Source organism: Dendrobates tinctorius, unplaced genomic scaffold (genome assembly GCF_039654945.1).
Source record: "Dendrobates tinctorius isolate UK_male_01 unplaced genomic scaffold, ASM3965494v1 ptg000344l, whole genome shotgun sequence".
Taxonomy (NCBI): Eukaryota; Metazoa; Chordata; class Amphibia; order Anura; family Dendrobatidae; genus Dendrobates; species Dendrobates tinctorius.
In genome coordinates, this window is record NW_027362010.1 from 599,660 (window position 1) to 614,829 (window position 15,170).

Genomic DNA, 15,170 nt, shown 5'->3' on the forward strand with positions numbered 1-15,170 from the left:
CTGCAGTCACTATTCTGCTGTTACATTGTCTTATCCTCCAGTCACCTCCAGAGCTGCAGTCACTATTCAGCTGTTACATCATGTCTTATCCTCCAATCACCTCCAGAGCTGCACCCACTATTCAGCTGTTACATTGTGTCTTATCCTCCAGTCACCCCCAGAGCTGCAGTATCAGAACGCTCTTTCTCTGCCTACCCATAATGCAGCTCACGTTGCTTTTCTCACTGCTGGGGCCTCATATAGGTACTACAACCCCCATCATGTAATGCAGTGTTCGGTGCACTGGACAGGGGTCGTTTATGTTTTTTAGATCCATAGGATAGATTTGTGAGTGCAGCTCTGGAGGTGACTGCAGTCGGATGATAAGAGTCACATACCGTGAGGGCGTAGGTGAGGCCCAATCCAACGATCCCAGAGGTGAGTTCGGATGTGATGGAGGTGACGGCAGCAGTGAGGACAATGCAGGCGCCCAGGTAATCCTAGAAGGAGATATATATACAGATCATGAAGCAGTGCGAATGGATAGGTGCAGCGAGGGTGGACGACGGGTGCAGCGAGGGTGGACGACGGGTGCAGCGCGGGTGGACGACGGGTGCAGCGCGGGTGGACGACGGGTGCAGCGAGGGTGGACGACGGGTGCAGCGAGGGTGGACGACGGGTGCAGCGAGGGTGGACGACGGGTGGACGACGGGTGCAGCGAGGGTGGACGACGGGTGCAGCGCGGGTGGACGACGGGTGCAGCGCGGGTGGACGACGGGTGCAGCGCGGATGGACGACGGGTGCAGCGCGGATGGACGACGGGTGCAGCGCGGATGGACGACGGGTGCAGCGCGGATGGACGACGGGTGCAGCGCGGATGGACGACGGGTGCAGCGCGGATGGACGACGGGTGCAGCGTGGCCGGATGATAGGTGCAGCGAGGATGGACGACGGGTGCAGTGTGGCCAGACGACGGGTGCAGTGTGGCCAGATGATGGGTGCAGTGTGGATAGATGACGGCTCCTGTGTGGATGGACGACGGGTGCAGTGTGGCCAGATGATGGGTGCAGTGTGGATAGATGACGGCTCCTGTGTGGATGGACGACGGGTGCAGTGTGGCCGGATGACGGGTGCAGTGAGGATGGACGACGGGTGCAGCGCGGATGGACGACGGGTGCAGCGCGGATGGACGACGGGTGCAGCGCGGATGGACGACGGGTGCAGCGCGGATGGACGACGGGTGCAGCGCGGATGGACGACGGGTGCAGCGCGGATGGACGACGGGTGCAGCGTGGATGGACGACGGGTGCAGCGTGGCTGGATGATAGGTGCAGCGAGGATGGACGACGGGTGCAGTGTGGCCAGATGATGGGTGCAGTGTGGATAGATGACAGCTCCTGTGTGGATGGACGACGGGTGCAGTGTGGCCGGATGACGGGTGCAGTGTGGATGGACGACGGGTGCAGTGTGGATGGACGACGGGTGCAGTGTGGATGGACGACGGGTGCAGTGTGGATGGACGACGGGTGCAGTGTGGATGGACGACGGGTGCAGTGTGGCCGGATGACGGGTGCAGTGTGGATGGACGACGGGTGCAGTGTGGCCGGACGACGGGTGCAGTGTGGCCGGATGACGGGTGCAGTGTGGCCGGATGACGGGTGCAGTGTGGCCGGATGACGGGTGCAGTGTGGCCGGATGACGGGTGCAGTGTGGCCGGATGACGGGTGCAGTGTGGCCGGATGACGGGTGCAGTGTGGGTGGACGACGGGTGCAGCGAGGATGGATGACGGGTGCAGTGTGGCCGGATGACGGGTGCAGTGTGGCCGGATGACGGGTGCAGTGTGGCCGGATGACGGGTGCAGTGTGGGTGGACGACGGGTGCAGCGAGGATGGATGACGGGTGCAGTGTGGCTGGATGACGGGTGCAGTGTGGCCGGATGACGGGAGCAGTGTGGCCGGATGACGGGTGCATTGTGGTCGGATGACGGGTGCAGTGTGGCCGGATGATGGGAGCAGTGTGGTCGGATGACGGGTGCAGTGTGGCCGGATGATGGGAGCAGTGTGGTCGGATGACGGGTGCAGTGTGGCCGGATGACGGGTGCAGTGTGGCCGGATGACGGGTGCAGTGTGGCCGGATGACGGGTGCAGTGTGGCCGGATGACGGGTGCAGTGTGGCCGGATGACGGGTGCAGTGTGGCCGGATGACGGGTGCATTGTGGTCGGATGACGGGTGCAGTGTGGCCGGATGACGGGAGCAGTGTGGTCGGATGACGGGTGCAGTGTGGCCGGATGATGGGAGCAGTGTGGCCGGATGACGGGTGCATTGTGGTCGGATGACGGGTGCAGTGTGGCCGGATGACGGGAGCAGTGTGGTCGGATGACGGGTGCAGTGTGGCCGGATGACGGGTGCAGTGTGGCCGGATGACGGGTGCAGTGTGGCCGGATGACGGGTGCATTGTGGTCGGATGACGGGTGCAGTGTGGCCGGATGACGGGTGCATTGTGGTCGGATGACGGGTGCAGTGTGGCCGGATGACGGGTGCAGTGTGGTCGGATGACGGGTGCATTGTGGTCGGATGACGGGTGCAGTGTGGCCGGATGATGGGAGCAGTGTGGTCGGATGACGGGTGCAGTGTGGCCGGATGACGGGTGCAGTGTGGCCGGATGACGGGTGCAGTGTGGCCGGATGACGGGTGCATTGTGGTCGGATGACGGGTGCAGTGTGGCCGGATGACGGGTGCAGTGTGGTCGGATGACGGGTGCATTGTGGTCGGATGACGGGTGCAGTGTGGCCGGATGATGGGAGCAGTGTGGTCGGATGACGGGTGCAGTGTGGCCGGATGACGGGTGCAGTGTGGCCGGATGACGGGTGCAGTGTGGCCGGATGACGGGTGCATTGTGGTCGGATGACGGGTGCAGTGTGGCCGGATGACGGGTGCATTGTGGTCGGATGACGGGTGCAGTGTGGCCGGATGACGGGTGCAGTGTGGCCGGATGACGGGTGCATTGTGGTCGGATGACGGGTGCAGTGTGGCCGGATGATGGGAGCAGTGTGGTCGGATGACGGGTGCAGTGTGGCCGGATGATGGGAGCAGTGGGCTCTTCTCTGGCAGGGTCGACCCTCCTCACCGTCCGGACCTCCAGCCACCTGTTAGCCGCGGTCAGGAAGAGATACGCCAGGTTGTTGGTGTCGCTCAGCTCCAGCATTCGCTGCTTGAACCTGGACTCGTGTCTGCGGGTGATGAGAGGTGGAGAATTATTCTGCCGCCATATCCTGCACTGCACATCTCAGCCCATGTAGAGAGTGGAAGCCCCCCGTGACCACGGCTATGATGGGCTGTCTGCAGGGGTTATCGGGGGCCATGGTGAGGCCACAGCCCCTGGACAGACCCCGGGGCTCCATCTGATGTGTCAGGGCCCTTGTGAGCAGTAGATGGGGGGCTGTGCCGCTCCCTGGGGTCCCGATCTCCCGCTCCGTCACTTATCCATCCTATATAACATGGCGGATACCTGAAGGCGCGGATCGTGGTCAGACCCTCGGCCGTCTCCGAGAAGTGGCAGAGCAGCGGAAGCTGGGTGTTATCATCCAATTCCTGCAGGTCCCTGGAAAACACGGAGCGAAGGATGGGGGTGATAATGTGACCGCCTGCGCGGGGCCTGCGAGGAGCGCCCCCTGAGGGTGTGGTGTCATCCTGCAGACAGGAGCCCCCCGTGTCTGCCCGGACCCCCATACTCACTTGGAGGCGACTCTGAAGTATTTCTGGATGAAGTAGAAGGCGACGCCGAGAGGGAGGAGCGCGATCAGGAAGAGGGGGTTGGCGTAGCTGATGACCCCGATGGCGGACAGGCAGAGGAGCGAGGAGCGGGTGAGCGACTCCAGGGTGGGAGGGATATGCTGCGGGGACACGAGGGCCACGTCAGTAACAGAGGAGCAGCAGGACCGAGCGCAGCCGGCACCATCTCACCTGATCGATGATGTTCGTGTCGGCCGAGAAGCGGTTCAGGATTAGTCCCAGCGGCGTGGTGTCAAAGAACCTGCAGAGGGAGACACAAGGCATCCAGGGGGTCTGCATTTAAAGGGACGCACACACCATCCACAGATCTATAATGAGGACTGCTGCGTTATACTGGGCGGGTGACATTATGTAAGAAGGGGTCCATATACTGCCACCGTGTGCCAGGAAGAACTGTCAGAGGGATGACAGAAACGAGCAGGTAACATCATGTAAAGGGGGTCCCTATACTGCGACCATGTGCCAGGAAGAACTATCAGAGGGACGAGAAGATACATTTCCACAAGAAGGAGAACTGGCAAAGGGAAAAGGATCAGATGCTCAGCTCACTGCCAGAAGATGCGGGGGTCTCGGTGTTACCTGATGGGGAAGTTGACGTTACCTGATGGGGGCCATGAGAAGCTGTGGGGGGCTCGGTGTTGCCTGATGGGGAACAGGAGGAGCTGCGGGGGGCTCGGTGTTGCCTGATGGGGCACAGGAGGAGCTGCGGGGGGCTCGGTGTTGCCTGATGGGGCACAGGAGGAGCTGTGGGAGGGAAGTTGGTGTCACCTGATGGGAGCCAGGAGAAGCTGTGGGGGGCTCGGTGTTGCCTGATGGGGCTCAGGAGGAGCTGCGGGGGGCTCTGTGTTGCCTGATGGGACACAGGAGGAGCTGCGGGGGGCTCTGTGTTGCCTGATGGGGCACAGGAGGAGCTGCGGGGGGCTCTGTGTTGCCTGAAGGGGCACAGGAGGAGCTGCGGGGGGCTCTGTGTTGCCTGAAGGGGCACAGGAGGAGCTGCGGGGGGCTCTGTGTTGCCTGATGGGGCACAGGAGGAGCTGCGGGGGGATCTGTGTTGCCTGATGGGGCACAGGAGAAGCTGTGGGGGGCACTGTGTTGCCTGATGGGGCACAGGAGGAGCTGTGGGGGGCTCGGTGTTGCCTGATGGGGGCTTGCTGTGGGAGGGAAGTTGGTGTTACCTGATGAGGGCCAGGAGGAGCTTTGGGGGCTCTGTGTCACCTGATGGGAGCCAGGAGAAGCTGCGGGGGGCACTGTGTTGCCTGATGGGGCACAGGAGGAGCTGTGGGGGGCTCGGTGTTGCCTGATGGGGCACAGGAGGAGCTGCAGGGGGCTTGGTGTTGCCTGATGGGGCACAGGAGGAGCAGCGGGGGGCTCGGTGTTGCCTGATGGGGCACAGGAGGAGCAGCGGGGGGCTTGGTGTTGCCTGATGGGGCACAGGAGGAGCAGCGGGGGGCTCGGTGTTGCCTGATGGGGCACAGGAGGAGCTGTGGGGGGCTCGGTGTCGCCTGATGGGGGCTTGCTGTTACCAGCGGAGGATTCGCTCTTACCTGATGGGGGCCAGGATGATCTTCTTCAGCAGGTTGTGGTGCAGGTTCCTGGCCGCCGTCAGTCCCAGCCACTCCACGGTGAGGGAGGTGATGAGACACAGGACGATGCCAGAGGCGCTGAGGATGCAGAAGCCCACCACGTAGTACGTCTGCTCCTCTCGATTCCTGCGCACCTGTGATGGAAGCGACCAGGTGATCGGCTGCAGCCTCAGGACCGGGCGTCGCTTCTAACGATCTACTGCAGCATTACCGTCACGTTGTAGAAGTCGCCGCTGATGTTCTGCGCTCTGGACGTCCAGCGCACCAGCCAGTAATCGATCGCCACGATCACCGAGTGCTTCAGCAGCTTGGAAAACACCATGAGGAACAGCAGCAGGTAGCCCCCCGACGTCAGGTACCGCCAGCACGTCCGCCATGGCATCTTCGTCCTCAGCCTCAAGGCCGTGGACATGTCATCTTCCTCATCCTCCTCCTCCTCTTCCTCTGTGTGACAAGAGTCAAAGCTGACACCAGAGACAATAGCAGATGCTGCCTCTCCATAAGGCGGCCACTGACCCCTGTTGATCGGAGACCCTCGTGTGCAGAGCAAGTGCTTACCCTCCCCCTCCTCCTCAATCTGATGCACCTTGGCCTCCCGGGAATACATGGCTCGTCTGAGGGTCTTCCTCTCCATCGTGGCCTGGTCCGCATCCGTGTCCTGCGCAAGAAAGACAGCATGTGAGCGCAGCTCTAGAGGTGACTGTAGGATAAGACACAATGTAACAGCAGAATAGTGAGTGCAGCTCTGAGGTGACTGTAGGATAAGACAATGTAAGAGCAGAATAGTGAGTGCAGCTCTGGAGGTGACTGGAGGATAAGACACAATGTAACAGCAGAATAGTGAGTGCAGCTCTGAGGTGACTGTAGGATAAGACAATGTAAGAGCAGAATAGTGAGTGCAGCTCTGGAAGTGACTGGAGGATAAGACACAATGTAACAGCAAAATAGTGAGTGCAGCTCTTGAGGTGACTAGGATAAGACACAATGTAACAGCAGAATAGTGACTGTAGCTCTGGAGGTTACTGGAGGATAAGGCTACTTTCACATGTCCGTCGGTGGCATTCCGGCGCCATGCGGCAAAAAGATGGAGTGCCGGATCCAGCCGTGAACGGAGGGACCGGAAGTATATGCGGCGCATCTTACGGCGCCTGACACGGCTATGTTGCAAAGGGGTCACCAGGGAAGAAAAGGATCCAGGAGCCGGTGAACGGGGTATGAAAAAGAGAGAGAACGTGGTATGAAAGAGAGAGAACAGGGTATGAAAGAGAGAGAGAGAACGGGGCATGAAAGAGAGAGAGAGAGAGAGAGACCGGGGCATGAAAGAGAGAGAGAGAGAACGGGGCATGAGAGAGAGAGAGACCGGGGCATGAAAGAGAGAGAGAGAGAACGGGGCATGAGAGAGAGAGAGACCGGGGCATGAAAGAGAGAGAGAGAGACCGGGGCATGAAAGAGAGAGAGAGACCGGGGCATGAAAGAGAGAGAGAGAGACCGGGGTATGAAAGAGAGAGAGAGAACGGGGCATGAAAGAGAGAGAGAGAGAGAACGGGGCATGAAAGAGAGAGAGAGAACGGGGTATGAAAGAGAGAGAACGGGGCATGAAAGAGAGAGAGAGAGAGAACGGGATATGAAAGAGAGAGAGAGAGACCGGGGTATGAGAGAGAGAGAACGGGTTAAAGAGAGAGAGATATCCGGGCATGCGCACAGGGTAAAACCGTGCATGCGGTGGCCGGATCAGGTAGAAGTCTGATCCGGCGGCCGGAATGTGCCATTGAGAAACATTGTCCCGCAGAGCCGGAAGGGCCGCATACGTCCATGTCCGGCTTTTTTTGCCGGACAAAAAAACGCTGCAGCACCCGTCCTGTCCGGCCGCCGGACAGAGGAATTCAGCCGGATCCGGTGAAAACCGGAACAAACGGAAGCACATGCGGCGCGATCCGGCGCATGTGCTTCTCAATGACAAAAAAACGCATCCGGCGGTAAAAAAAAACGGATCCGTTTTTTTACACACATGCCGGATTGTGCCTGATGGCACAAACCGGATGTGTGAAAGAGGCCTAAGACATGATGTAATAGCAGAATAGTGAGTGCAGCTCTGGAGGATAAGACATGATGTAAAAGCAGAATAGTGAGTGCAGCTCTGAAGGTAACTGGAGGATAAGACATGATGTAACAGAAGAATAGTGACTGCAGCTCAGGAGGTGACTGGAGGATAAGACACGATGTAACAGCAGAATAGTGACTGCAGCTCTGGAGGATAAGACTTGATGTAACAGCAGAATAGTGAGTGCAGCTCTGGAGGTGACTGGAGGATAAGACACGATGTAACAGCAGAATAGCGACTGCAGCTCTGGAGGTGACTGGAGGATAATACTACGATGTAACAGCAGAATAGTGACTGCAGCTCTGGAGGATAAGACATGATGTAACAGCAGAATAGTGACTGCAGCTCTGGATGTGACTGGAGGATAAGACACGATGTAACAGCAGAATAGTGACTACAGCTCCAGAGGTGACTGGAGGATATGACACAATGTAACAGCAGAATAGTGACTGCAGCTCTGGAGGTGACTGGAGGATAAGACACAATGTAATAGCAGAATAGTGAGTGCAGCTCTGAAGGATAAGACATGATGTAAAAGCAGACTAGTGAGTGCAGCTCTGGAGGATAAGACATGATGTAAAAGCAGAATATTCAGTGCAGCTCTGAAGGTAACTGGAGGATAAGACATGATGTAACAGCAGAATAGTGACTGCAGCTCTGAAGGTAACGAGGATAAGACACGATGTAACAGCAGAATAGTGAGTGCAGCTCTGGAGGTGACTGCAGGATAAGACACGATGTAACAGCAGAATAGTGAGTGCAGCTCTAGAGGTGACTAGGATAAGACACAATGTAACAGCAGAATAGTGACTGCAGCTCTGGAGGTGACTGGAGGATAGAGCACGCCCAGGAAGAGGAGGAGCATCTGTGCTGAGCATCTGCAGGCTAGGGCCTTGCTAAGCTCCTGGGAAGGGAGGTTTTTTCCTGCAAGGACTTTCCATCTGCCCCCTTCCCAGGAAAGAGGACTTTCCCTGGGACTGAGCGCCGGGGCTGTGCCCCTGGCTCCCATCCCCCGGCAAGCCAGCTGGGGGTGGGGGGCCTCAGCACCATCCGGAGGCCAGGGTGCAGCCAGCCAGTCCCAGGGAGATGGGGAAGAGACGGAGCCAGGAGAGAGGGGGTCGCAGGACCCAGGAGCCCCGGGACACCGGGCCCCCCGAAGCTGGTACCGTGGCGGCTCCTCCTCCCGGAGGAGTGGCGGCCCAGAGCAGAGGTGCAGTGGCAGAGCCCCCCAACATCTGGGGCTCCAGAGCTGAGGGAGAGCCATCCACCATCTACGCCTCCCGCATCCATGCGCACCTCTGCGAATATGAGGAGGCCGCCAAACAGCTGAGAAAACTCCGGGAGGAGTTAAGGGGAGCACGAGCGGTGGCTAAGAACCGGCTCCCCGCCTCGAGACGAGCTGAGGTCTCCGCCACGGTGGAGAGGCTGAAGGGGGCTATCAGGGCCTTGGAGGAGATACGGGCGGCTATCCTGAGTGGGAGCGGCCCCTTTGCAGAGAAACTGAAAAACGATGACCGGTTTAGAGCCATGACCGGAGGGTCTCCTGGGGGGTCGGGAGGCCCCTGCCAGGTGGAGGGCCAAGAGGAGGAGGATGGCGGAACATCTACGCCTGCCCCACCTGAAGGCCTGGTGAGCAACAACACCCAGGTAACATGCAGCGGGGTGGCCCCTGAGCAAGTGGCTCTCCCACCGGACTCCAGTTACTCGGAGGAAAGTGGGGGCGAGGGGGAGGCTGGTGGGAGTGGGGACAGTAGTAGTGAGGGGGGCTGCCTCGTCCTACAACAGGTGAGGCAGATCGAGTCCCCAGAGCGGTTTGGCACACTGCTCTTTGGGGATGAGGTCTGCCCTGAGGACGAGGCAACCGGAAAGAGGAAAAAGAAAAAAAACAAGCGCAAGCCAAAAAACACCGTGGCTGACAAACTTATGTTTGTCCCTCTTTCCGGGGTCCCTCTGTCCCGCTGTATGGAACCCGCTGCCCACCCCGGCTCGGGCCCTGTGGTGGGTCCGCAGCGGGGGCGCGGGCAGAGTGATGTGTGCCTGGACCTTACCGTCACATCTGGTGGTGGCGGTGAGGGTTCAGGCAGCGACATGGAGGTCGGTGCTGGTGCCAGTGGTGTAACAGCCGCTGGCGGTGTTGGCAGTAGTGGTGTCCGGGCTCAGTCCCCGGTGGCAGGGGGGGCTGGCCTGGCGCTCAGCACGGGTACAGCCAGGACCGCACCTCCGGCGGTGAGTGCTGGGGTCTCTGGATCCCCCACGCACGGGTCCGTTAAGTCTGGTCCACTTATGGGGGTCCAGAGACCTAGAAAGGGCGTGGAGGCTGCTGTGAAGCAGCAGCTAAAAAAATGCAAGGGGCTGGTAGCTCCTCTGACGGCGCCCGTGGCAAGAGCGGGGTCCCCGGCGCGTAGACCCAAAAAGGGGTCCGTGCTGGGGGCACCGCCGCCGCTGGGCGATGAGGGGGAGTGGCCAGCCCTGCCAACATCAAGTGGTGGGTTCAGGGGCGCAGTGACAGTCCGTGAGGGGGGCGTGGCCTCCCCGAGTGTTGCCCAGCCTGCAAAGGCTGCGGCATGCGGGGGGGGCGTGTCCTCCTCGGCCGCTGTCCCGCCCGCTGTGCCCGCGTCACCTGGGGAGGGCGTGGCCTCGCAAGGGGTCACTGCTCTGCCCGGGGTGGCTGCGGCCGGCGGGGGGGGCGTGGCCTTGGCGGGCCCACTGCCTCCTGTCCCGCCTACCCCCTCAAGCAGCATAGTGCCCCCAAAAGTCGGTAGGGAGTTGTCGGGGTCCCCAGCCCGCTTACCTCCATCTGGTGGTGCGGGGGCTCTGGCGCTCCTTGGGAAGCCGGCGGGGGCGAACAGCAGAGGGCAGGGTGCGGTGGCAGTGGCCGTCCCTGTCCTCAGTGCAAAGACACCACAAAAAGAAAAAAAAGTGGAGCCAGAGAACCCAGGAGCTGCTGCTGCTCCCAGGCTCGGGCAGGGCGTACTGAGTGCGCTCTGCTCGGAGGTATTTAAAGGGGCAGCGGCACTCCTGGACAAGAGTTGGAGCAGTGCCAGCAGCTCCAAGGAGCAGAGCACTGGCCAGTCAGGGCCCCCAGCAGGCAGGCAGGGGTACTGCAACACCAAGTCTGCTAATGTAAATAGTGGTCTATCTGGAAGTGAGAGTGGGAGTGAGATAGGAGATATTTTTGAAGAGCTGTTTGAGGACATAAATGGTGATGTGAGCGATATGGATGAGGGAGTGAGTGCGAGTGTGAATGTGGCAGTAAATGCTGGAGTGAGTGCCGGAGCGAGTGGAAATAATAAAAGAGTGAACGGGAGAGTGAATGAGGGTGCTGGCACAAGTGGTGGTAGTGGTGGGAGGGATGGCCCGTCTGCCCCCCCAGCCGCGAGGCCCCAACGTAATTATGCGGGGGTCGCGGCTGGGGGTCGGGGTGGTTCCGGGGGGGTCTCCTCGCCTCCGGGCTCCGGGGACGGCGGTTTGCACCGCCGTTTCCTGGAGGCCCTCCAAAGGGGAGAAAGATCGATCATGGTAGAGGGGAGGACAGTGGACCTGTCTTTCTGGATAGAGAGACATGGCCTAGCAGCCTTCCAAAATCAAAGGGAGGGAGGGACTGTTTGGTCTCTCCCCACAGCCGGGCAGGGGCCGCCAAGAAGGAATGTGGTCCGTCTTAGGTGGGGGGGCAGTGAAGCTTGTCCACCTAGGAGCAAGGTGGTGGAGCTCCTCCTTAAGATGGGCTTCGGGGCGAATGACATCTTTGCCCTGATACACCCTTCGGCGTCCCGCTTCTTCGACGTCAGCTTCGTGCGGCCAGAGGGGCTTGAGCTCTTCTGGTCAAACTACGAGCTGGTGCGAGAAGAGCCCGGATGGCGAGACTTCGTGGCTCAAGCGGTGTCTCGCCAAAATTCCGTCAAGCGAGTGACCGTGGTTACATGTAACGAGTCACTCGCAGGCGTGGACATCATGACGTGGCTTTCCCGTTACGGGGAGGTCACCGAGGTCCCAAAAAAGAACAGGGACGAGTTTGGCATCTGGTCGGGGGGCTGGACCTTCATGGTCAAATTGAAGGTTTCCGGCGGCACGGTCACCCACATCCCTTCCTCGGCGTTCCTGGGAAGGGACAGGATCCTGGTCTTCTACCAGGGCCAACCGAAGGTCTGCCACAAGTGCGGCGACCCCACTCACTTCAGCGCCAACTGCAAGGTGCAGAAGTGCGCGTTGTGTGGTGGGGTAGGTCACCTGGCTGCCTTGTGCAAAGACATTCGGTGCCACCTGTGTGGTGACCTGGGTCACCCTCTCAGCCGCTGCCCTCGCTCTTTCTCTAATGCCGCCACAGGCCCGGTGGGGGGAGACCGCGGGGGGGCAACCCCCGGTGGCGCTGCTTCTGCTGTGGCAGGTGGTGGCGAAGGGGGAAGGGCTGAGGGGCCAGTGAGGAAGGGCAATGCTGCAAGGGGCCCCGCGTACCAGCGGAGGCAGGAAAAACGCCAGGGAGGTAAGGGACAGGTGGAGCCTCGGGCAACCGGGGTGATGCCTGCTCCTCCCTCCAGGCCCGTGGCCAAAGCCTCTGAGGCCCTGGGGGAGAGTGCGGTGAGTGAGGAGATCAGGAGGATGGAGAGAGAGGAGAAAGCGGCTGACTCGGACAATTCCTCTCAGTATGAAAGTGTTGATGAGGATGTCCAAGAGCAGCCTACAGCACCAGGTGGCAAAACCAGGCGTGCCAAGCGCAAAGCGGTGGGGAGGAAGGCTGACAAGCCTTCAAAGTCCCCCCCGCCCCCGACCACAAGGGTGCATACGGAAGGGCCCGCTGACCCCCCTCTGATCAGACTCTCCAACCGGTTCAGCGCCCTCGGGGGTTCAGATGATGAACCGCAAGACGAGGGTACTGGGCCGGGGGTAACACCGGAGGGTCCTTCGGGGGATGGCGGAGTCCGTCCCTCAGGGGGCATTGCTCCTCCTGAGGGGGGGACAGACCTGGAACCCGGGGGCGAGGACACCGGGGGGGGTGGGATGGACACGTCGGGAGCTTCCCTGAAAAGGAAGGTGTCTGACCCCTCCCCAGGAGGAGGTAATAGCGGGGTAGGGAAGAAATTGGCCATCCAACTCGATCACCCATGATGGCTGAACTCGCCCCGTTGACGCTGGCGTCTATTAATGTCGCCAGCATTAAGTCAGATGCGGCTCGCTTCACGGCCTTTGATTTTTTCTCCCGGATTGAGGCAGAAATTTTATTCTTGCAAGAGACCAGACTAACAGACATGGGGGCCATCTATAAATCACGGAGGGAGTGGAGGTGCGGGCCCTCATACTGGTCTCTTGCGGCCGAGCCGTATAGCGGGGTGGCAATCCTTTTTAAGACTGCAGCAGTTGAATGCCGACGGGTTACTGAGTTGGAAATGGGGAGGTGCCTGATCCTAGATGTCTTCATGAGGGGACAAGAGCTCCGGCTCATCAACATCTACGGCCCGCAGTCCAAGTGGGACCGCAAATGTCTCTTCCTGAGGATCAAGCCCTTTCTTTTTACGAGCCGACAGGTGGTCTTCGGTGGGGACTTCAACACCATTACGAGGTCCCGTGACCGGGGGGGTCCCGGAGACCGCCTGGCTTATGATAGCGTCGCGTTGAATAGCATAGCCAGTGAAGCTCGCCTGGTGGATGCCCACATCCGGCACACCCCAGGTCACGGAGGTTTCACCTACCATAGGGGTAGCTGTAGGTCTAGAATAGACAGGTTTTTTTTGAAGGAGGACGCCATCTTTTCTGCTGTGTCCGCCGTTGAGGTGGAGTTCTCCGATCACTGTCTAATTTTCTTTTCTCTGAATGTTGCAGAGACTCCTCGGATGGGAAGAGGGCTGTGGAAGCTCAATTCGTCCCTGCTGGAAGAAGCGGAGGTGAGACAATCCTTCGAGGATTTTCTTCAGAGCCAGGTACCGCTGTTGGATCTCTGTAGTAGTAAGTCAGAGTGGTGGGAGATCTTCAAAAAGCGGGTGGCGGGGTTCTTCCGTCAGCTCTCGAGCCTCAGGAGTCTGAACAGGCACCGCTTGTACCAGGCTCTGGGGAGGAAACTCGAGCAGCTTGTCTCGACTGGAGGTGACCGAGAGGAAATCTCCAGAGTGAAATCTTTGCTCAAGAGGTGTCAGTATGATAGGCACACATCTTTGGTTTTTGAGAGGGACTTCGGGAAGTACCGCTCGCCCGACCCTTACAGAAACTGTAAGATGTCAGTGAATTGTAAGATGGTGACAGGACTGATCGACAGTACGGGGTCCCTGAACAGATCCAAATCAGGGATCCTGGAGGTGGTCAGATCCTTCTACTCACACCTCTTGGAAAAGAAGGATCTGGATCGGGACAGGATGTCGGCTTTCCTGGCTGAAGCCATCCCTGAGCCAGGGGGTGACCCCTCTCTTGGTGTTTTGGCAGAAGAAATCAGGGAAGAGGAAGTGAGACTGGCCATTGATGGGCTTCGGCTCAAGAAATCGCCAGGTCCGGATGGCTTAACATCTGAGTTCTATAAGACTTTTAGGGACTCCTTGGTCCCCCTCTTGACAGGGGTCTTTAATGAGTGTCTCTCCTCGGGCACTCTTCCCGGCTCAATGAGGAAGTCAGCCCTCATTATTCTGTCAAAGGGTAAGGATCCGTCCCGAATCGAGAACTGGCGTCCCATAGCGCTTCTCGATACGGACCGGAAGGTTCTGGCCAAGGTGCTGTTTAATCGGCTGGTGAAGTTTGCACCCCGGCTCCTTTCAGGGGCCCAGCATTGCTCTGTTCCAGGCCGCAGTACTTTTAGTGCTGTGCTCGGTGTCCGAGAGGCAGTGGAGCAGGGTAGGGCAGGTCACTGGAAGGGGTACTTGCTGTCATTAGATCAAGCGAAAGCCTTTGACCGGGTCAACCACGAGTACCTCTGGTTCGTCCTTTTGAGGTATGGTCTGCCTGGGAGGTTTGTAAAATGGTTAGAGATCTTGTACCAAGGGGCTGAGACTTTTCCGCTGGTGAATGGTTGGTCAGGTCGTCCTTTTGAGGTGGGTTCTGGGGTCCGTCAGGGCTGTCCGCTGAGCCCGCTTTTATACGTGTTCGCGATCGATCCCTTCTTAAGGAGGGTAGATCGTGGACCGTTGGCGGGAGTCGGGATGGACCGGGCGGGCTCTGGCTCCTCTCTGAGGGTGGTGGCGTACGCCGATGATGTTTCCCTGTTCGTATCCTCGAGAGGGGAGGCGGACTGGGTCATGTCGGAGGTAGTGCGCTACTCGGAGGCATCCGGGTCCATGATCAACCGGGATAAGTGTGAAAGTCTCTGGCTGGGAGGGGGAGATCCTAGTTTTGATCTCCCGGACACCCTTCCAGGGCCCCAGGCCACCGCCAAAATTCTAGGCATCGAATTTGGCCCCGGGGACTACCCCCAGCAAAATTGGGAGGGCAGACTTAAGATCGCCGCCCAAAAGGTGGACCAATGGAAGGGTTGGTCTTTAACCCTGAGGGAAAGGGTTGCCCTGGCTAAAGGCTATCTGCTACCTTTATTGATATACCTGGGCAGTGTGTGCATCTTGCCGGAACCTCTCTGGACGCGGGTCTATAGCCTGTTCTTCCAATTGTTATGGGGGAATAGGCTTAACCTAATCAAGAGGGAGGTTACATACCGTACGAGGAGACTAGGCGGGTTGGGTATGGTCAACCCGGTGGTGTTTCTAGTAAACACCTTTCTTAAGACTAACATCTCTAACCTCTGGCT

General features: G+C 59.3%; 1 protein-coding gene across 6 annotated transcripts in view; it reads right to left on the minus strand.

The window, feature by feature from the left end:
• The window catches only part of ABCC9 (ATP binding cassette subfamily C member 9), a 180,949-nt gene that overhangs the window by 13,271 nt on the left and 152,508 nt on the right, over positions 1-15,170 (minus strand). For all 6 annotated transcript variants that reach the window (XM_073562293.1, XM_073562295.1, XM_073562292.1 and 3 more), the window contains 8 exons: positions 5,914-6,013; positions 5,567-5,799; positions 5,317-5,489; positions 3,944-4,013; positions 3,716-3,873; positions 3,489-3,581; positions 3,108-3,210; positions 378-479 (listed from right to left, as the gene is read on the minus strand). In XM_073562293.1, the coding sequence (XP_073418394.1) occupies positions 378-479; positions 3,108-3,210; positions 3,489-3,581; positions 3,716-3,873; positions 3,944-4,013; positions 5,317-5,489; positions 5,567-5,799; positions 5,914-6,013 (1,032 nt within the window). The remainder of the gene's footprint in view (positions 1-377; positions 480-3,107; positions 3,211-3,488; positions 3,582-3,715; positions 3,874-3,943; positions 4,014-5,316; positions 5,490-5,566; positions 5,800-5,913; positions 6,014-15,170) is intronic.